General features: G+C 35.3%; 1 protein-coding gene across 1 annotated transcript in view; it reads left to right on the forward strand.

The window, feature by feature from the left end:
• The window catches only part of LOC150085835 (nitric oxide synthase, inducible-like), a 116,325-nt gene that overhangs the window by 81,511 nt on the left and 12,485 nt on the right, over nucleotides 1–22,329 (forward strand). Inside the window, exons 10-12 of the mRNA XM_090374712.1 lie at nucleotides 2,335–2,411; nucleotides 13,745–13,889; nucleotides 17,539–17,643. Coding sequence (XP_090230838.1) covers nucleotides 2,335–2,411; nucleotides 13,745–13,889; nucleotides 17,539–17,643 — 327 coding nt within the window. The remainder of the gene's footprint in view (nucleotides 1–2,334; nucleotides 2,412–13,744; nucleotides 13,890–17,538; nucleotides 17,644–22,329) is intronic.

A 22,329-nucleotide genomic window follows, 5' to 3' on the forward strand; every position in this document is an offset into this window, starting at 1 on the left:
TTGGTTCTTTTTCATCTCAAAGAAAAGGACACACAATTAGCAATATGAGCACGCAATTGTTTGCTCACATTTTTACTCATTTTTTCGATGGCGTCGCATCACAGTATTTCGAGATAATTGCAGATCTTGAAGAGCACTTTTAATTTCATTTTTGTTCTTAAAATTTTCAAAAAGAGAATCTGTTATTTCCAAAAATGCATCTTTGATGAATTGACCATCAGAAAATGATTTGCATTTTTTTGCAAGATGACTCACTTTAAATGATGCTACAGTTACTGCTTTAAATTGTAAATTAGGTGTCATGAAGAAATTTTGTGTGACTAATCCGGATTTAAGTTCTTTTAATTTATTTTTTCTAAGGTCACTATTAGGCGGAAAATCCGATTGGTATTTACCATGGAGTGCTGCATTGAAGTGCCTTTCTAAATTTCTTTTTTGGGTCTAGCCACGGAAGCATTGAAAATCAAACATCAACATTTTTTTCTTTTATCATTACAAAAAAGTATTCTAATTCCCACTCTTGATGAAAATGATTTTGCTCTTTTTCGTAGTATTCATTTTAAATCAAGGGATATTAATTTAACATATAAGTGCTGTCCAGTTATTAATATTAAGTTAGCTAAATAAGAATTCGACACATGCACTATGCTCTCCACAACTAACTGTGTGAATTTTCACTAGACAAGCCTAGCTGCTGCACGGTGACAAGAGTAGTCACATGGTTCAACTGATTTGTAATAAGTGTATGCAGTGGGGCAAATAATAATAATAATAACATTTAGATTTTGTCTAATCTATTTTTATATACGTTTAAAATTCGTCGTGATCAACCGAAATTAAAGCCACGATTGACTGGTAGATTGTGATTGACTTGTTGGCCACCCCTGAAGTAGGGTATAGCATCAGTTTGTATGTAGCAAAGGATTTATATGTGGCATCCATTTTCCCACCGATAATGAGGCTTGCACCCACTGCTACAGTGAGTGCATGCCTCGAGGCCCAAGAGAAAACTTACTTTCAAATAAACCCTTCATACTCGGGCCACAACCTTTTTTTTTTTTTTTTTATACGCCCCTCATATAAGCTTTCTTCATGCCATTATTTGCCAATGTTAATTAATTTATTTATTTTAATTTATTATTATTTTCCTATTTTGACTTTATGGCAAAACATTAAAATGGCAGTATTGCCAAAATCAAAATCAAAATTTGACTTTAAAAATTAAAAAAGAAACCACATAAAAAAAATAAACTTTTCATTACTTACTTTTTTTTTCTTTGCAGAAATTACCCTCTGTGTTCATATTACATATATTATTCAGTTTGATGATCAGCCTCTGGATCTGAATTTCAGAGAATTTCTTCAATTTCAGTTGGTGTAAACCTACATCATCTTGAATCTTGTTGAAAGGGCATGCCCTCCTTTGCTGATTTTTGAAGCTATCATAAATATAAAAAGAGTTACTGTTACATGTAAACACAGTTGATAGATTACAGCATGTCTCTGTAGTGTTTGAAGAGAATTTGTTATACAGACCATTAATTTGTTAATACTGAATTGAACTACCTTCAGAATAAAGTATTGCAAAAACTTTCAAAGGAGTACAAATACATTCATAGAACTTTGGTCTGTCAAATGATAAAAACTGTGTGTATGCACACATGAATATTCATGAAAGGGTTAAAATGTATTTATTTAAAAACATCTTCCATGGAGTTCTTTTTGACTGGAGAAGTAATCTACATTTATTTAAAGATTGCTCCATTGGAGCAGTACTTTTTATTTAAAGTGCATATCCTCATAGTATAAGGCTGTTGTCTTAAATTCATTGAGCTTTCAAAATTTCTGCACCATCAAGCATCTCATATATCATGACTATTTCTCATTGCCTGGTCATTCAGATCTGGCACTAAAGCTACAGTCTGGAGAACAACATACATTTTAAATGCATAGAAATATACTTTCCCATTAAAACAGTGCTTTTTGCTTAAAGTGTATAGTGCAATACCATGGAAAGCTGCAGTGAAGTGCCTCCACAATATGAAATCAATGTACTTAGTAGCAAACTTGGTTTGCTCATTGTTACATGTAAACTGAAAACAATAAACCAAAATCCCTACAGTATCTAACTTCTATAACTATCTACATTACCTAAGGCTTGTATGTACTTTCTTATTTTTACAAATTTGATTTTATTTATTACCATTCATTCAGTTTTCATGAATTTTCTTGCAGAAATGACAACAGCAGAAAATATTTCCTGATGTATTTGTAAAAGAGTAGGAATGCACTGAAATACAGCACTTATTAGATTCTGTCTTTCTTTTTTTTCAGGAAAAAGCATGGAGAATTTATCACTGGAAGAAGAATACCAGTGTTACTTTGAAATTCCATTTCCTTTCAGTAGCCAGGTCAGTAATTTACTAATTATATTATAAAAGAATAAAAAAGTTTATATATTATGAGTATGGCAAAATACTTTTGCGTCTTCAGCCATTTACCATCAGACATGACCAAGCCACATGCAGCTCTTTGACACTTTAACTATGGATCAAAGAAATATGAACTGAAAAAATTCATGTCTAAAATTAACAGTAAATTAAATAATAATTATTTTAATACCAATTGACAGTTTTCAAGAAATGTGCATGCCTAACTTCCATTCATACAGAAATATATAAACAGCAGTGTTTTTCCATAGGAAAATACCAATAATTCCCAAAAATAATTACTGTACCTTTATTCATGCAATGTTTCATTATTGAAAAAGGCACAGTTTTATCCTCAAATATCTGTTAACCTACTTCTTAAATGCAGATTGTGTAGTTTAAACAGTTCTTAATGAGGTTTGTATACAAAAATAACCAGAGCAAAAAGTTCAACTCTGTGTTTTTTTTCCCTTTCATTTTACAACAGTTTATATAATAATATTTTAATTAACAGTTTCCACTTTATTTATTAGTGATCATGTTAAATACAATTAAACTGAAGATTATAATCACAATTTTGAAATTACATGATCTGAAAAGTAAATTTTTTACTTAAAAAATTATCTTGTATGGCTCTCAGATTTATTAAGCTTGCCTATTCATGTACCACATGACAAAAAACTGGTTGCATGAAACTTCACTCATCTACTCAGTCTGTGGTGCTGTTATTTTAAGGTTTTTAGTGGTTGTAGATGTATGCAGTTCAGATCATTTTGGGGTGGCAGAATTATACCATATGTACCAATGGTTACTTTTTGTGACTTTAGATCCATAATATCAGTTTTTATTTTTATACTGGATTAAATTTGATTTCAAATCTGTTATATTCATTTTGGGAACTTTTTTTTCTTTTTTTCTTTTTTATGATGATGTAAAATAAAATAAACATGTTGAGTTGGCTTATAAATGAAAATCTTAATGTAATCATGTGACTGAATATAGCAGTCATCACACCTGATTTAAACATTTCCCTTTCGTAATGCTGGTTGCCTGTTTTTGCCATGTGAAAAAGCTCTGGGTTTGAATCCTATCTAAATTGAAGGACTTTTCATGGATATTTTCATACTTTCAACTGATAGTCATTCTTAGTAGAGGGTTTCATGGAATTTTCTCCCAGATACTTATGCTTTTCACTCCACAAAACAGATAGACCATAGAATACAAACAATTCATAAAGCTGATATATATCATGTTTATGAATTGCATCAGTAAATCAAAATTTCTTATAAGGAGGGATTTTTAATTTCCAGATATTAACTGAAACTTGTGGATTGGTCATTCACACATTTGCAAAAGGTTTCTGGATTTACTGGATGACAGTTTTCTACAGCAGCATGTTAGAGAAGTAACAAGAGAAATCAGTACTCATGATATAATTATCAGCAGTGAATGTTCATAGATTAAGAATCTCCAGAGAATGAAACCACTAGGTGGCAGTGATCATAATATACTAATGTGGATTTACTTAAAGATATAACTATTATCAAATGGGAGGAGTTTTTCTTTCATAAAGGTAACTTTATGAAAGAAAAACTCCTCTCATTTGATAGAAAAAAACTATAGTGGTCTTAGACAGTTTAAATTCTTTCCAGCAATACCAACTGATGATTTAAATGCAAATTCTAAATGGGTAGAGTTCAGGGAAGTAATCTTAGATCCTGCTAATCATTTCAAGATTTAGACCTAAATGGATGTCAGATGAATGTAAAGAAGAAAAATGCATGAGATGATTATAAATTAATTGGGGGACACACAAACGTACAATAAGTATATATAAAGTAGTCTTCAATAAAGCAGCTAAGAGGATTGCACAAATGCAAGATAAGGCAGATTACGAGAAGTTTTTGGCTAAGAATGGCTAAGAATGTAAAAGGTAAAGTGCAGCCATTATCAACCCACTGCAGGATGGAAGCTTCCTCAACAATTCATGCTGAGGGAAATGGACCACAATCTGCAATGCTGGTCCAGTGCGGGTTGGCAGATTGACTGTATTCAGCAGTCAGGAGCTTGAACCCCGGTCTACTCAAGGAGCATGTGCTACTGCACTCGCACTCCTGACCACTCGGCTAAAGAATGTAAAGGAAAGCAGCAAAGAATTATTTGTTTATGGTAACATTAGAAAGAAAGGAATGAACCACATCAGTTCACTAGATACAAATTGCATAATTATCGATAATCCTGTTCAGGTAGCAAACAAACAGAATAATATTTTACATCTACATTTGTGTATTTTTTTAGGGATGGGGATATCAGAAGCATATCAAATTCTAACTTGGCACTAAATGATTTATTGATAATTGAAAGAAGAATGGAAGAAAAATTTCCAAAAGTAAATAAGGCAGCTTATGCTGATGGAATTTATCTGATTATTTAAAAGCAGCAGCAAAAGATATAAGAAAACTTTTAACCATCATTAAGAGAGCATTCTTTGGCTTCGGGAAGGTCCCTACAGATTAAAAATTTGCAAATGTCTCCCTATTTGTGAAAGAGGACCAAATGGCAAAGTGAGACCTGTAAGCTTGACTTCTTTTCTTGGGAAATTATGAAGTCAATGGTTAAAGAAGTAATATAATTGTACAGCAACCAGCATTGATTTATTAAGGGGATATCCTGTGTGACTAAAGGATACTACAATGCATTAACAAAGGATTTTAATGCTAAAAGTAAATAATAAAAATTTATACTAAAAATAATTGTGGTATTAGTAGTGGCAGAGAAAGAGATGAACCATATCAATTCACTAGATATGAATGGCATAATTATTGATAACTTTGTTCAGCTAGCTGACAAACAGAATAAATACTTTACATTAATGGACAGGTTAGTGCTCTTGTATCATTTTTGTATGTAGTGAACTACTGAAGTAGATAAATTGGCATCATTTTAATTATATATCATATTGTGAAAACCTTCACAACGAGTTGCCATGATATTGCACTACCTTGAATAAGTAATGTTTCACCAGTGGAGAAAATGGATGTCACTTATTCTCGGCAGATACCACCAACCAGACAGCACCGTTTCAATGCTCATTGGCCTCTCCTCAGTGGGTGGGTAGGTACCCTGATGTTGTAATAGTCACAACCCAGTTATGAAGTATAACTCCACAATATGAGAGATGCCTGATGGTGTGCAATAGTATAGTTTGAGACTTTAGCCAAAAAATTGCCTTAGTCTATATCCCCTATGATGTCATCATACATCATAGCAATGGCTATGATCTATACGTATGCTTACTTTTTCTGTCTGCTACGTATATATCATACCAGAAACAGTGGCCTTACTTCTTATTGTATTTCCTTTGGTTTTGGCAGACAGCCTTTGATAATGTAGTTAAAATCTTAGAATCTACAGCATTAAGTACAATTTGTATATTTTCATTTAATTTTATGTAATCTGCTTTTATTTTTTCAGGCACTTTTTTAATTTTTTCCATTGTAATTACACCTGGCAGGTCACCCCTACTCATACACTTATCTAATCTGTTTGTCTATATTTCATTATGGTTGCTGGGTATTTCTGCTATTACTAACAGTGATCCAGATTCATAAACTAGCACAGCATATTATTATTTTTTTGTTCTTTTTTTAGCCATTCTCATTTTTCACTACAACCTATTATTATTAGCATTAGCATTAGTAGAGGCATTTGATGCAAGAAAGCAAGCTTATGCAGAATCAGCCAAAAAAAATAAAGTAAAATAAATAAATAAAAAATAACCACTTCCACTTCACCCCTCTGTTCATTCGAAATACCTGTCCAGCTGAGCCTTAAACTTATTTAGGCTATCAACTTCCACGACAAGGGATGGAAGTCTGTTCCACCTACCAACCACCCGCTGGCTAAAGGCAAATTTCCGCACATCTATCCTACATATGTCTTTCCTCAATTTGAATTTATGCCCTCTCAGGTGATTATTCTGAGCAAGATGAAGAATCCCATCAGCATTGAGCATGCTCAAACCATTCAAGGCTTTGTACACCTCTATCAGATCACCTCGCTGGTGCCTAGTCTCCAGACACTGTAATTCGCAAAACTTAAGCCTTTCTTCGTAAGAGCACCCCTTTGTTCCTTTCACTAATCTTGTTGCCCTTCTCTGTACTCGTTCCAGCAGCCCTACATCCTTCTTGAAATGAGGCCTCCAGGCCTGTATACAGTACTCTAGGTGTGGTTTGACCATTGCCTTATACAAGGGAATAATCACCTCCTTATCTTGCTAGAAAAATTCCTATATATCATTGACAATACACCATGAGCTACTCTTGCAGCCAGTCTGCACTGCTCAGAGAACTTCATATCTGCCTGCACAACCACCCCCAGGTCCCTTTCATTCTCTACCACTGTCAGTGTAGTACCACAGAGTTCAGCGCCTCCGTAGCCAGGTGGGAAGGAGCAGCAGTGCGTAGCACACGCTTCTTGATTAAACCGGGGTTCGAGCCCGTCACCACCAAATACGGAGGATGCGGAAAGGTTAGGGAATGACCACCGCATATACCGGAGCAATATGGTCTTAGTTGCTAATGCTCCTGAAAACCAAATAACAAATAACAATAACCACAGAGTTGATACATTGCTCTGGGGTTGCTGTTTCCCATATGTAGTACTTTACATTTGTCAATGTTAAACTTCATTTGCCACCTCTCAGCCCATCTGCTCAGCCTTTCCAGATCCTGTTGCAGCAGCATAGTGTCAGTAGTGTCCTTGACAATCCTGCCACCCTTCATATTGTCTGCAAACTTGGACATTAAGCTTAATATATCATTTATAAATACAGAAAACAATAAAGGACCCAATACTGAACCCTGAGGGACTCCACTAATAACATTAGTCCACGATGAGCAGTGTCCATTGATTACCACTCTCTGTTTTCTCCCCCTCAACCACCCCTTTATCCATAGCAGCAGTTTGCCTCCAATGCCACACTGCTCCAATTTGTGCAGCAGTCTTCCATGTGCAACAGTATCAAAAGCCTTTCTAAGATCCAAGTATATAATATCAAAGTTATTCCCTGCATCCAGTTCTTTTGTGACTGCATCATAGGGGCGCCTCCGTAGCCAGGTGGGAAGGAGCAGCAGTGCGTAGCACATGCTTCTTGATTAGACCGGGGTTCGAGCCCGTCACCACCAAATACGGAGTATGCGGAAAGGTCAAGGAATGACCACCGCATATCCCGGAGCAATATGGCCTTAGTTGCTAATGCTCCTAAAAACCAAATAACAACAAATAACAATAACTGCATCATAGTATCCAATCAAATTGGTCAGGCAAGACTTCCCCTTAACAAAACCATGCTGTGTCCGAGCTATAACTGAAGTCTTGTCTAGATGATCCTGCAGTGCTTCCATTAATTTTCCGGGAACAGAAGTTAAACTCGCAGGTCTATAATTACTTGTGTCAGCCTTTGATCTTCCTTTGTGAATTGGGGTCACATTTGCACATCTCCAGTCCATGGGTACCTCCCCTGAGTCCAAGGAAGCTCTCATAATTATGGCTAAGGGTTTGCTTACTTCCTTTGCTGCCTCCTTTAATATAACTGAATAGATCCCATCCACCCCAGGTGCCTTTCTTGTGTTTATCTTCAACAGTTTCTCCTCCACTTTACTCTCAGTTATTACAAGATTCTCTAACTTACTGCCAGAGCTGAATACACCTCTGGCATTCCCCTCGCTGAATAACTCCTCATGTGTGAATGTTGATGCAAAATATTCATTTAGTTTGTTAGCAACCTGAGCAAGATCATCAACAGTTGACCCATTGATATTAAGTGTACCACTCTTTGCTGTTTTTCTTCGCATCCCTTGCCATGGATTTCTCGTAATCTGCCTTCGCCTGCCTAACCTCCTTTGTAACTTGGTTACAGATCAACTTGTATCTATCATTGGCTTCTGTGTCACTTGTTAATTTGTATGTATCCCATGCATTTCTCTTCTCTGCCATATGCCTCATTAGTTCATCTGACATCCATTTAGGCCTAAACCTTGAACAATATTAGTTGGTATGTAAGGTCCCACTGTATAGAATTTAAATACTGTCTCAGTCCATCGTAGTCGCCTTTACGAAAGCAATACCCCTTCCCTTTACCCCTAATGGTAGTTACCTCTTTGAGTAAATCCCACTTCAGAACACTATGATCACTGCCACCTAGTGGTTCATTTATCTGCAGATTCTTAATGTCTGAAGAATCACTACTGATAATCAAATCAAGAGTATTACTCCCTCTAGTTGCCTCCCGAACATGCTGATGTAGAAAACAATTATCCAATAAATCGACAAAAGCCTTGCTAGTGTGTGGGCGCCTCCATAGCCAGGTGGGAAGGAGCAGCAGTGCGTAGCACACGCTTCTTGATTAGACCGGGGTTCGAGCCCGTCACCACCAAATATGGAAAATGCGGAAAGGTCATGGAATGACCACCGTATATCCCGGAGCAATATGGCCTTAGTTGCTAATGCTCCTAAAAACCAAATAACAAACAAACAAACAACAAACAGCTAGTGTGTGAGTGACCAGCCCCCAAATTCCAGTCAATATCTGGGAAATTAAAATCCCCCGTTATAAGACTCTCTGATTTACTGGCCTACTCTATTTCTCTGTACAGTTTCTTATTATACTCATCAGAGTCATTAGGCCTATAGCACACTCCTACTCTCAATTTTGATCTCCCAATGCTTATGTCACACCAAACTGACTCGACACTGCACTGTCCAGCGATGTCGACTGGCTTCACTTCCTTGGATTTTATGTGTTTCTTAACTAATAGCATAACCCCTCCTCCTTTCCTATCCTGTCTGTCCTTTCTGTAGACATTGTACTCCCAAAGTTCCAGTTCTGCATTCCTTATATCTGTGTGACACCACGTCTCTGATATCCCAGCAAAATCCGCCTTTGATGCTTTGAGCAATACCTCAAATTCATCAAATTTATTTACCAAACTCCTAGCATTGGTGTACATGCAAGTATACATGCACCTGCTCTTCCTCTTAGCCACCCTAACACAACCCATGTGTTTACTTGTACCCCCATGATTCCCAGCAGTCTCTGAAATATCCTGCATCTTATTTTCCAGGCTGCTGCTCATTCCAATAGAAGCAGTGCAAGAATCACTTTCTCTTCTGCCAGTGGCTACTGTTAATCTATTAGTCCTTGTATCCCCCCAATCTAGCAGTTTTCCGACCCACCAAACACTGCCTCGATACCATCAGAAAACATTCTTGCACCCTTTCTATTTAAGTGTATCCCATCCCTCTAGAAGCAGTCTCTCCTGTTAACAAGTACAGACCAGGCTGAAAAAAATTCTACCCCTTGAGCCCTGCACAATCTTTCCAGAGCTGAATTGATCGACAGGGCTCTCATCATATACTCCCTCCTATCGTGTCTGGGCAGAATTGCAGACACTTTCAAATTCAACCCCAATTCACGGCTTTTTTTCATCAGTGACCTGTACTTGTTAAGTAATTCTGCCGGTCTCCTACTCTTAATATCATTAGTGCCAACGTGTACAACTATATCACCTTTTGTGCCCTTAAAAGATGATATCCGCTCTACAACGTCATCAACCTTTGCCCCTGGCAGACATACCCTGTTGGTCCTATTCCACCTATCCTTTTTACAAAGCATGTTTCCCGTTTCCCTGACAATAGAGTCACCAACAACTACTAGTTCCTTTGGGACCAACGCATTCTGCCTTGGGGGTTGCTGCTGTGTTGCGCGATGACCAAGTGCAAACTCTGGCATTGGTGTGGGCAGCTGAGGGCTTGATGGGCCCTCACTTGTAATCCTTCGAGGGCATCCACCCTGTCCTTCAAGCTCTCGTATAGGCCCATAACAACGCTGAATTGTCGCCTGATTTCCTTACACTCCTTGCATCGTGCACATACAAAGACATCCCCCGTGGCAGTATCATGTCCCATACCTGACTGCTCGGCAAACATCAAGCAAATAGTGCATCTTAAAAGGCTGTGATTTAGAGGGCAACTGCCCCCCCTTCAGTTCTCCCCTGAGCCACAGCATTCCCATTAGCTTGAGCCTTTTGCTTTGCTGCTCTGGTTTAAGTCAAGAATTCAATTTACTTTCAATAAAATTTCAATTTCAGTACAAAATTAAATCCTAAACTTGTATCCCAACACAGTTATAACGCTATATTTATGTTTCGGTAACGAGTGTTATCTACGAAATCTACGAATGTTATCTATGAAATATTTATGTTTCAGTAACGAGTGTTATCTACGAAATATTTATGTTTCAGTAACGAGTGTTATCTACGAAATCCCTTTATATAACTTCCATATCAAGTTATCTATTAATTATTTATTTTTACTAATTATTTATGTTACGTAACCTAAGTGGTTATATGTATAGTTAAAAGTACAATTTAATTGCCAATGAAGTTCGACAAGATTAATAGATTTTACTGATTAATTTTTGCGTAACAATGGCGGCTATTTACGAATGGTAAACACATGGATTTGATACCCTTTCCGATACTAAGTAATACCTACAAAATCTCTATCTAAGTTACTTTAAACTTAAGTACCGTAAATAGGAATATAAAGCTACTCTAGAAAATAAGTTAATATGTCAATTAAAACTAATAAAGCAGAAAATAAATCAGAAAAAACTTCTCTGTTCCAAGAGTGGCAGCATTGTTGACTCTGCACTCATTTTTAGTTTGTTGGAAGCACAAGGAGTCGTCATCTTCTTCAGAAGTGTTTCAAGAGTTGTTTGTTTCCAAGAGAGCCTTCTCTTTTTTTATAAATTTCATGATGGCATGCATAAGCATTTTTTAAATCTGTAGCGACTTTTCTAGTACTCGACAAGACAGAGAAAATGAAGAGCAATACAACTATTCTTTGTAACATCAGTATGGTAATTACTTTATGTGAGTCAGTGAGACACTCTCATTTGCCTGAACAGACAAACAAATGCATGCACAGTATTCATAAATGCTGTATTTATGAATGTTTAACATTTATTTATTGCAATTAATGTTCCTATTTTCAATTTGGTTGATACTTGAGAAAAAGAACTCGTACACCTGGGAATTCGTAAAGCGGGAACTGCCTGTATATGCATTGTTAAAGCGGGTAGTTTTTAGGCATGTTTGCATGTCTAAAAACTATCCACTTCCACAATATTAGTGTTTGTTCCAACAATCATATTCCCTTCTGGATGAAAGCAAATTTGCTTTCATCCAGAAGTCGCTGTTGTTTGGTTTTTAGGAGCATTAGCAACTAAGGCCATATTTCTCCGGAGATATGCGATGGTCATTCCCTGACCTTTCTGCATCCTCCATATTTGGTGGTCACAGGCTTGAACCCCAGTCTAACAAGAAGCATGTGCTACGCACTGTTGCTTCTGCCCACCTGGATCTGGAGGCACCACAGTCGCTGCAACTGCATCTCCTTGTAAGTGCAATGGGATGCATGTTCTACTAGTACATTACTTCTGTACTGCTCAATGATCATCCTTGTGGTGCTTGATCACTCTTACCCCTCCATCTCCTTGTGTTGCAGTGGGCTTCTATTTTCTCAATCTTACTGGGACTCATATCTGTGTTTTCTCATGATCAGAATACTCTAAGAGATGAATTACCACTATCTTAGTGTTCCTTGTTGCATCTCCTCATGGTGCATTGAAATGTCGATCTTTGACTTACATCTGAACAGCAGCCTGATGGACAGGGTCTGTGAGTATTCTATGATTCAGAATTGTTTTCCATGGCTATGTGAGTGTAAATTCATGTTTGGGTAATCAGATATGTCTGAAAACTGTACAGTATTGTAAATAGGTGGCAGGGATGCTGGAAAAGCTGACTGGGACTGTCTAGTTTAATAAATAAATTTAAAAAATTTTAAAAATTCTTTCCTGAGATGGGGTAAGAGATAGAATGGGAGAGAGAAAGAGAATATACTTTATAAAATACTTTGTAAACTCATAAAATAATTTTGCTTTAAAATTGAAATTCTAAAATGTTTAACTTCAAAAATTTCTCATGAGTCATGCTTTTCAAATGTGCTTATATTACTGAAGTAGTATGTGTGACCACTGTTAGTATGTAGATAAGCTACAAGTATAATAACATTAATTAATTTTGTGACATGGATTTAATTTTGTATCTTAATAATATAGGCAAATAAGCAGTTAAATTATATATATTTAGTACTGTTATTAAATTTTCTTTATTGTTATGATTAATGAAGTCTATTGATTCATTTTATTAGGCTAAAGCATGTGTTGCAGTTGTCAAAAAAATGTGCAATTCGGAAATTTTTCATTATTTTCAGTTCTTATCGCAGAAAGCTAAACTAGATTAAAAATTTCCTAGTTACTGATTTCTAAAAGTTGACAGAACTGTATGTAGCTATCTAAATGAGTGGAAAATACCAAACATTCACATGATTGTATGATGTCACATTATTATCATTCATTGATATCTGACATTGTATAAAAAAAAAAACATTATGGGAATCCTGTTGTCTTGAAACTTTATACTAGACATGTTGGACAGACAACTTATGTGATCGAGACTCACTAAATTAGCGGGTCTCGATCACACAGGTTGTCTGCCCAACTTGTCATTGATATCTGTTGCAGTTTAGAATAATATTTTTCAGCATTTTTAATTTATTTAATTAAAATTATTGATCCAAAATGACAGCATTCTGTCATGGGTTTATCATTCTGTTAATGTTATTTATTTACTCAAATTTAATTTGCATATGTTATGCTTGGCTTAAGCTGTTATATTAAATTTATTATCAATATACATTAAGAACTAAAAATGATGAAATTTTGAAATAATAGTTATTTTACTTTTATAATTTTGAAGAGGACAGATGATGGTGGTTTTTGAATTTGGCACTTCAATGTAGTTGGGCTGTGGCTTTTTTTTTTTTTTGTTTGGTCATAATGTTGCAGTCCATGGTATGCTTTCATTTCTCAGTAACAAACATCCCTTATGTTGAGACTTCAGAGTGTAAAATTCGTGTAAGGTCTTTTATTGAAAAAGAAAACATTAGAATGATAAGTTGTTCTATTTTTTCAGGGAAATTAGGACTTCACCAAAAAGTCATGTACCTATTTAAAGATTGAGTTGTTTTTTTTTTTTTTTTTTGAAGGATTTTGCCAGTTAGCAATTGTTAAAAATCACTAAATAACTCACTTCAAAAGAAAAAAAAAACTTTGTTGGCACACATCCATTTAACCCTGTCTTATGCATTAGTATTTGAATTTTTATATTTATTTGTTAATTTTATAGAGCTGTTCTGTGGACGACATCCCTTATGACACGTGTACAGTCGCAAAGGGTGAAAACTACTATACTGTATGCAACTGAAACTGGAAAATCAGAAACTTTTGCACAGAGACTGGGAAAACTTATGAATGGTTCCTTCCATGTGCAGGTAATATCTGTATTTGATTTGCTCTTTCGAACTGTTTCTCCAGTCTTGTATAATATAAACGTTTAAGCTTTCTTATACCTTTTATAATTTTAAACATAATTGATTCTTTTATTTTATAATAATTAGTCATTGAAGGAGTTATATTGACTAGAGAGGCACAGTTCTGCTTTACACACTAGATTCTCAAAATCTGTAGTCTCTTAGACTTCTGTATGTTTGTGTGCATGCATGTGCGCGCGCGCACACACACACACACACACACACACACAGGCAATTTCAGTAAAGATCATTTAGTCTATGGTAATCAAATCTCTGCTTAAAAATTAATATAGGCAAATGTCAAAGTATGATATAAGGAGAAGAGCAAAACCCTCTCTTTGTATAGTAGATGATTTTGATTGCCTGGTGATATCACCACCACTCAGTAATGAACCCCCATATTATGCAGAACAGTTAGTTGATTAGAATTCTAGAAGGGTGTCTAGGCTTTTATTTGCCCATTGATTTTGTCACTTACTATGATAAACGTTCATCAGGTCCATCCTTAGCATAGAAAACTAGGACACCTGACCCATGCCCTGCATTACTCTAAAATAAACATTAGTGCACAAAAAATATAAATGAAAAGAGGAAAATATATAAAAACATATAAAATAGCTTGGTAAGAAAGAGAGAAGTGGTCAATTTAGAATTTAAAGAAATGGAAAAATGACTAATACCCTAGTACTGCAGTTCACCAAATAATGAATTAATTAATAATTAAATGAAATTAAATAAAATAGAAATGCAAAATAGGCTATATTCAGATTATTTTTTTAATTTTTTATTTTTTGTGGTTATTAAGGTAACAAGGCCATTGAATTTCGTGTCGTTGATACCTTTGTTACAAAGTCAGAAGAATGTTCTGGAAGAGTCCATATCATTCAAGGGTCTGTGAGGTTCTAGAAGGTCCTTATAGAAGAATTTAGACATTTAGAAGGAATATGGAACAATCCAGAAACTTTGAAAGCATTCCAGAGAGTTTGAGAACTTTTGCAAGTTTCTGCACAGTTCTACTAGCATCGGTGCCTATATAAATCAATCTGCAAGTATTTTAGAATCACTTTAGTGACGCCAAAATGCTTGCAGACTGATTTAAGATATAAAAGTGACATAATGGTGAACTGTGTACTTATAAAATGAGGTATAGGAACTATACAAACCAACTATACAACCAAACCTTGTTTGATGTGTTTTGGTAAAATGTGCAGAATTATGTACTTATCAAAACAAATTAAGTTATAATCGTTACTATCCCTCTTGCAAATTTTCTGTTATTCTTTTCACCTTATTTAAAATGAGTGTGGGTCCTGATAAAGATAAGAATTTAAAATGTGAGAGTGGTTATCAGAGAGAGGAAAAAAACATGAAGAAGGAAAGTGGAGTTTTATAACAGTGTGATTTGCTAAAATTTTTAAAAATAGCTAATACTGAAGAGAAAACTCCTTGAAATGTGGGAATCAAGATCATCATAACCATAGAAATATGTATGAAAATTTTAAAGTTTTTGACAGTGCAAAAGTTTAAGTGATGGCTATGAAAAAGTGGACAATAAACATGATGACAGTCAATCAGAATGCTTTGATGATAACTCTGTCATGACCTTAGAGGAGAGATCCCATCTAGTCATGGAAATATGGATGTTGACCCTGGTAAATAGCCGTCAAATCTTTCTGACAATATAGGAATTTTTTAAATTAACAACAGATTAGTACAAGTTATGGATGTTGATTTTTCCATTCAATGAATATGGCATAAAATTTAGTAAGTCTTCTACAGTGTTATTATCAAGTGGTGAAAGAGTGATCTGAAGTGAGCTTATTTATTCTAAACATAAAAACAGAGAGTATTGCTATTACTATTACATATCTCCTGGTCAGCTGTCAATATCCATTTTATCAAACAAAATTATATGTGAGTGAAAAATTTGGATACTTGTTTGAAAGATCACAAGATGTCCACTATGCACAGAAATGCTCATATGCAGCTAAATTGAAAATGAGACTCCATTATGAGAAGACTGTTTCCAACAAAGGTAGATTAATGAAGAAAAAAGAACATTGGTATGATGTTTTGAAGAGGATTATTGCAGGCATTCATAATTTGGCAGAACATAATGCCTTTCCAGGTGTTAGAAGTGAAGTGTATACAAAAAATAATTGGAAGTTTCTTGGCCTTATTGAAATGATGTCTAACTTTGGTACCTTAATGATTGAACATTTTAAGGTGGATAAGTAAGAAAGCAATATCAGATTATTATTATTATTAGCTATATGGTGTGAGGAAGCCCGAGGCACGCATGCAAGAGAGAGAGAGAGAGAGAGAGAGAGAGAGAGAGAGCAAGAGTCAGAAGTAGAAGGGAGTTATCAAGACGATATGAAGGTTGACAGGGTTGTTAATGACATTAACAACAGTATCTAAAAACATGCAACAGAATCTAGAAAAGTTGAGCAGATAGGCTGAGAGGTGGCAACTGAAGTTTAACATTGAAAAATGTAAAGTACTGTATATGGGAAGCAGTAATCCCAGGGTAACTTTTCAACTGTGTGGTACGACACTGACAGTGGTAGAGAATGAAAAGGACCTGGTGGTAATTGTGCAGACAGATATGAAGTTTTCTGAGCCATGCAGACGGTCTGCAAGATGGTGTCTTGTCAGTGATATAAAGGAATTTTTCTAGTAGGGATAAGGAGGTGATTATCCCCTTGTATAAGACAATGGTCAGGCCACACCTTGAGTACTGTATACAGGTCTGGAGGCCTCATTTTAAGAAGGATGTAGAGCTGCTGGAATGAGTACAGAGAAGGACAACAAGATTAGTGAAAGGAACAAAGGGATGCTCTAACAAAGAAAGGCTTAAGTTTTGTAAATTACAGTGTCTGGAGACTAGACACCTGCGAGATGATCTGATTGAGGTGTATAAGGCCTTGAATGGTTTGAGCATGCTCAGCTGATGGGATTCTTCCTCTTGCACAGAATAATCACCTGAGAGGACATAAATTCAAATTGAGGAAAGACAGTTGTAGGATAGATGTGTGGAAGTTTGCCTTTAGCCAGCCGGTGATTGATTGTGGGAACAAACTTCCATCTGTCATTATACAAGTTGATAGTTTAAATATATTCAAGGCAGAACTAGACAAACATTTGGAGTGAGTGGATGGGTGAAATGAGAAGGGTTTTTTTTTTTTTTTTTTTTTGGCTGATGCTCTATAAGCTTGCTTTCTTGCATCATATGTCTATGCTAATGCTAATACCATAGGTCACCACTGCCCAAAAAAAAAAAAAAAAAAAAAAAAAACCCAAAATATATGACACTCTCATAGGTCAACCAGTACTGGAAAGTAGACTAAAAAACTTGGCAATTTTTGGAACACATTCTTAAACACCTAACTGTTAATAACAATTAGGTGGTTTCTAACTGGTAATAGTAAGTAATGGTAATAATTACATTTGTTTTGTGCAATTGTATACTTTGCTATGATTTTTTTTCCATGATTTTTTATATTAATAATAGTAATATTACAGGAATAAAAAGTAATAATGTATAACAATAAGGATGCAAAATCATCATCCAGATTATTTAGAAATTTATTTTTTTCCCATCTTTTAGGTAATATGCATGGAAGATTACAACATTGAGGACCTTGCTGATGAGTGTCTGCTCATTATAGTTGCTAGTACTTTTGGGAATGGTGAACCACCAGACAATGGAAAAGTAAGTAATAAATTATGAGTAGTTAAGAATATAAGTAATGCAACTGAAAAATTAGACCTAACTTACACTAAAACTATATAATAATTCTTACTAAAATGCACTTTTCATGCTTTTGGGTTTTTTTTGGCTGAAAGCAAATCTTTATTAAAAATTTACTTATTTCTAATAAGTAAATTTTTAATAAAGATTTCTAAAGGTTTGTAAGTGTGTTAATCAATTAGCACCCAGATGATACAATTAGTATTATTTTTATAATACTAACCTACACAGTAAAAGTATTCTGCAGCCCAAGAAAACAGCTTTATTATTATTATTATTGTAAGGGTAGGGTTATATTATGGTTTTGTAAACAAAAAAAAATCGTTTTTTGTATATATTTTTATTTATTTTTTTTCTGGTTATATATTATTTACAGTAGTTGTAAGTAATAAAACTGTGCAGAAATTCAGAATATCTGATAATTTTTCTGGTTTTCTTGAAATATTACACTGACAACAAATTTTGGGTCATATCTTGTTACGAGCATGAAAGTAAATTTACTTTATAGGTTTTGGGGCCAAACATGGAAATAGTGCTTAAAATGGCAAATTGGCTCTTGTTTTTGAAAAAAAATAGTTTTTATATTTATATAAGGTATGTTTTTTATTTATATGGCAGTAAAATGTAGCTACAAACATGGGACCTTTTTGCCTTTCACTTGTATTCAGCTTTGGGAACATCCCTTTTCATCATCCAGCAATAATCAGCTAACATGACAGATCTCTATTTGCTTTGTATCTTTGTTCCGTTGCTGTGATGTCTTCATGGAAGCACTCACCATGTTTGTCACTGATGGCACTACAATACGGCAGGAAGGAATCCAGGTGTAATCAAGAAATGCATCTTCAAAGAAATGTTGCACCCCGGTTTTTCATAAGAAGTAATGAGACCTTCCTGTAGTTGCCTCTAGTTGCCAGCTTTAACATTTCTTACAAAACCAGTCGAAACATTTCGAAAGGCTTTCCATGCTGATTTCTCACTATCATCAAGGACACATTCGAACTGTTCATCTTTGAAAATGTTGCCTTATTTGTGGACAAACGAAAATGCTTCTCTTAATCTTTTCTGTACTAAGTCTTGGGAATTTCTCTTGCAAGTATGTGAATGCAGGACCATTCACTTCTAAAGCCTTCACAAAATTTTTCATGAGCCCCAGTTTGATGTGGAGTGGTGGAAGCAAAACTTTATTTGGATCTACCAGAGGTTCAAATGCTACATTCTTCATTCCAGGTGTTAATGATTTTCATTGAGGCCAACTCCTCTTCTTGTAGTAATATCCTTGGCATGACTATCCCACTTGCAGAGAAAGCAACAATACTTAGTGTAATCCTTCTGTAGTCCTAATAAAATGGCAATTACCTTAAAATCACCACATACCTGCCACTCATACTTCTGATATTATACACCTAAGAGGATGTTCTCCATGTTTGTGTATGCATTTTTTGTGAGCCGCATACACAAGAAGTATTGAAGGCAGCTTATTTCCATTGTCTAATATCACAGTCTTAAAGCTAACCTGAGAAGCATCTATAAATAGTCACCATTCTTTGGGAACATGCCTCATGTTCATTGCTGCCATTAGACCATCAACACCCTTACAAACAGTGAGTTCACCTTCTGTTTGATAGAATTTATCATAGTCTTTATTTAAAGTACGAAATGTTGTCACTTTTGCAGAATGATCTAGAAGATTCCACTGTTGTAGCCTCGAAGCCAAAAGCTCTGCCTCGTTCTTTGGCAGTTCGAGATCCCCGATGAGATCATTAAGCTCACTTTCTGTGATCTTATGCGGCTCAGAAGGATAAAGGTTTGGACAAAATGGTGGATCTGTGACATAGACGGCTGCTGTACTTTGTTTATATCAAGTTAATGTTCATCAGTGTTTTCATCTACATCAGAATGTATAGAAAAACGGTCAGGTGGTTCAGGAATTGGTTGAACTTCACCATGAAGCACAGGACAAATTGCAGATGGTATGTTTGGGTACATCACTGTCCACTTTTTCTTCATTGTCATCCCTTTTCTAATAGGAGGTACCATACATAAGTAACAGTCTGTGACGTGATTTGTTGGCTCCCTGCATATCTTTTATGCCTTTCAGGGTGTCCATGATATGCAGGGAGCCAACAAATACCTGTTCATCAAAACTCAATGTCTGGATGAATCAAAAGGGATGTTTTAATTCATCCACACATTGAGTTTTGATGAACAGGTAGTTCAGAATATGTGTGGATTCCAGTTCTTGTCCTGGATCCCTACTTTACACCCAAAGACCTAAAGAAGTAGGCCTTTTTTATGGCTTGAGTTAAGGGATGCTTTCTTGAAGCTGACTTCTTCACATACATAACAGAAATCATCTGGACTATTCACACAATTATGGGGCATATTAATCTTACATGACACAAATACCATGCAAAAAATTAGGAGTCTCACGGAGAACAGCCGTTAACTGAGAATAAATCACCTCACCCAGTACCTAGCTGTATTCAAGGATTACTGCAACAGAGTTGAAGATGCATTTGAGGTGACAACAACTTATCACGTAATGCAGAGCTAGGCGATAGTTGCCAATCACATAATAAGAGTGTGATGGTACTGAAACTACAGTTTTTCCGAGAGTCATGTTTGATAATGCAGAGTAGCTGACTAATATGAGACCTCAATTGTAATTCAAAAACAAGAGCCAATCGACAAATTTTAAAGTGATTCTCATGTTCAGCAGCATAAAATTAGTCAAGATTGGGTATTTTCATTTTTGTAACATTTTACGTGTTGACTAGTGTTATTCATCTTTTTTATGGTATTTCCATAAAAATAAGAATTCGTTTGCTTTTATGGTGTTCCAATAAGATTACTTTTTTTCTGTATTTTATAAGTATGTATTATGTTTTATTTATTGATATGGATTACAAAGGCATTTTTAGGTAGCTTTGATTTTGCTTGCATTTGGCTTGGAGAAAATCACTCATATGCTGAATATACAGCATGGCTTTCAATTTCTTTCTTGTACAGGAGGGAAGGAGAGAGAGAGGTGGGGGGGGGGAGGTTAACATATTTCCCTAAATGATGTGCCCTAATCCTCTTATCTTGCTTCTCACAAGATGGCTAAAAAGTGTAAATGAATAGAGTTTAATAAATGAATACCATTTAAGGAGATTGGTTGTTTTTAGGAAATCATTTAAATTGAAATACAGTATTGAATAATATAAATCAGTCATGTAATGCAAGATTATAGCCAGTGGTATGAACAAAATCTGCTAATTAATTTTGTTTATTAAGCATTTAATTTCATTATTTTCTGATTGATGAACTCGTATTTAGAATTTTTAGGAGCAGACAATTTCAAACGGCTAAGGCGTTTGAAATTAAGACGATGATGGGTGCCTTTCATTGCAATCTGTTGGTTTTTCAAATGCTAATATGATAGCATCAAACAGCTTGTTTAATGCATTATGCTGCCCTTCCAGATAATTAATTGTAAGAGGAACAAAATTTCAGTGGTGATCCCAGAGTGAATAGAAGAATAGTGCAAGAAGATCAATCCAAGTTGATTAAAAATATCAAATGAATTCTTTTTATTTTTCACATAATGGAATATCAAATGGCAATCCATCACAAATGATTCCTCCCCATACTTTTTATTGCTTATTCAAGGAAAAAAGGCCAGTCCTGATTTTTAATGATTTGATCCTTGATATCTACCGTAGCCGAGTGGTCAGGAGCGGGAGTGCAGTAGCACACACTCTTTGAGTAGACCGAGGTTCAAGCCACTGACTGCTAAATACGGTTGATCTGCCAACCCACACTGGACCAGCGTGGCAGATTATGGTCCATTTCCCTCAGCATGAATTGTTGAGGAGGCTTCCATCCTGCAGTGGGTTGATAATGGCTGCAGTTTACTTTTCTTTTTTTTTTACTTTATGTGCTATTTTTATTCCAAGATTTTGAACTTTTAATCAAATAACTTGAATGAAATGAAACAAACATCCTTTAGCCACAGAATTAGGAAATGTGTCTTCTGCTGGCTCAACAGCTGTACTTTTGATGAGGCAGATTGAGGTGAAATGCTGATTTGTGATGCATTTTCCTGGAACATGGTCGTGAGTTGTTGTTGAATTGTCTGGAGGTAGAATGTAGAGAAATGGAAACACTTGACTTCTGTGCATGTCATGAAGGTTATAAGATTGACTGAATAATCTTGGAATAATGCTGAATGTTTCTATCCATGAAAATTGTTATCTGCATTATTGCAGAGAATCTGAAAGAACTCTGTAGTGCCAAAACTGAGATTTCAGTCACTCTCCATCATCAAACAGCAGAAGATTGTTCATTTTGATATTTTTCCAGAATGACGAATTCTGTTAATGAATCCAGAGTAGCTGGTCAAGATTTGGCAGCAGCTCTTTGCAGAATTGAATTTATATATTCAGTAAGCAATTGCAATTTTTTATATCATTCTTTTATGCTTTGTGAAAGTGTGTTTTGTGGGTGGCTGTTTAATCTGGTAGTGGTTGTACCCTGAATTGTAGAAAAAACAGGTGCCCAAATTTCTTTTTTATTTCTGGAAAAAAATTTTTGATTTTTTAAAAATTATGATTGTGCTATACCAGTGCTTGGCATTTTTCGCTTAATGGATTTCATTAATTT

Source organism: Mastigoproctus giganteus, chromosome 5 (genome assembly GCF_048544385.1).
Source record: "Mastigoproctus giganteus isolate SK-2022 chromosome 5, ASM4854438v1, whole genome shotgun sequence".
Classification (NCBI taxonomy): Eukaryota; Metazoa; Arthropoda; class Arachnida; order Uropygi; family Thelyphonidae; genus Mastigoproctus; species Mastigoproctus giganteus.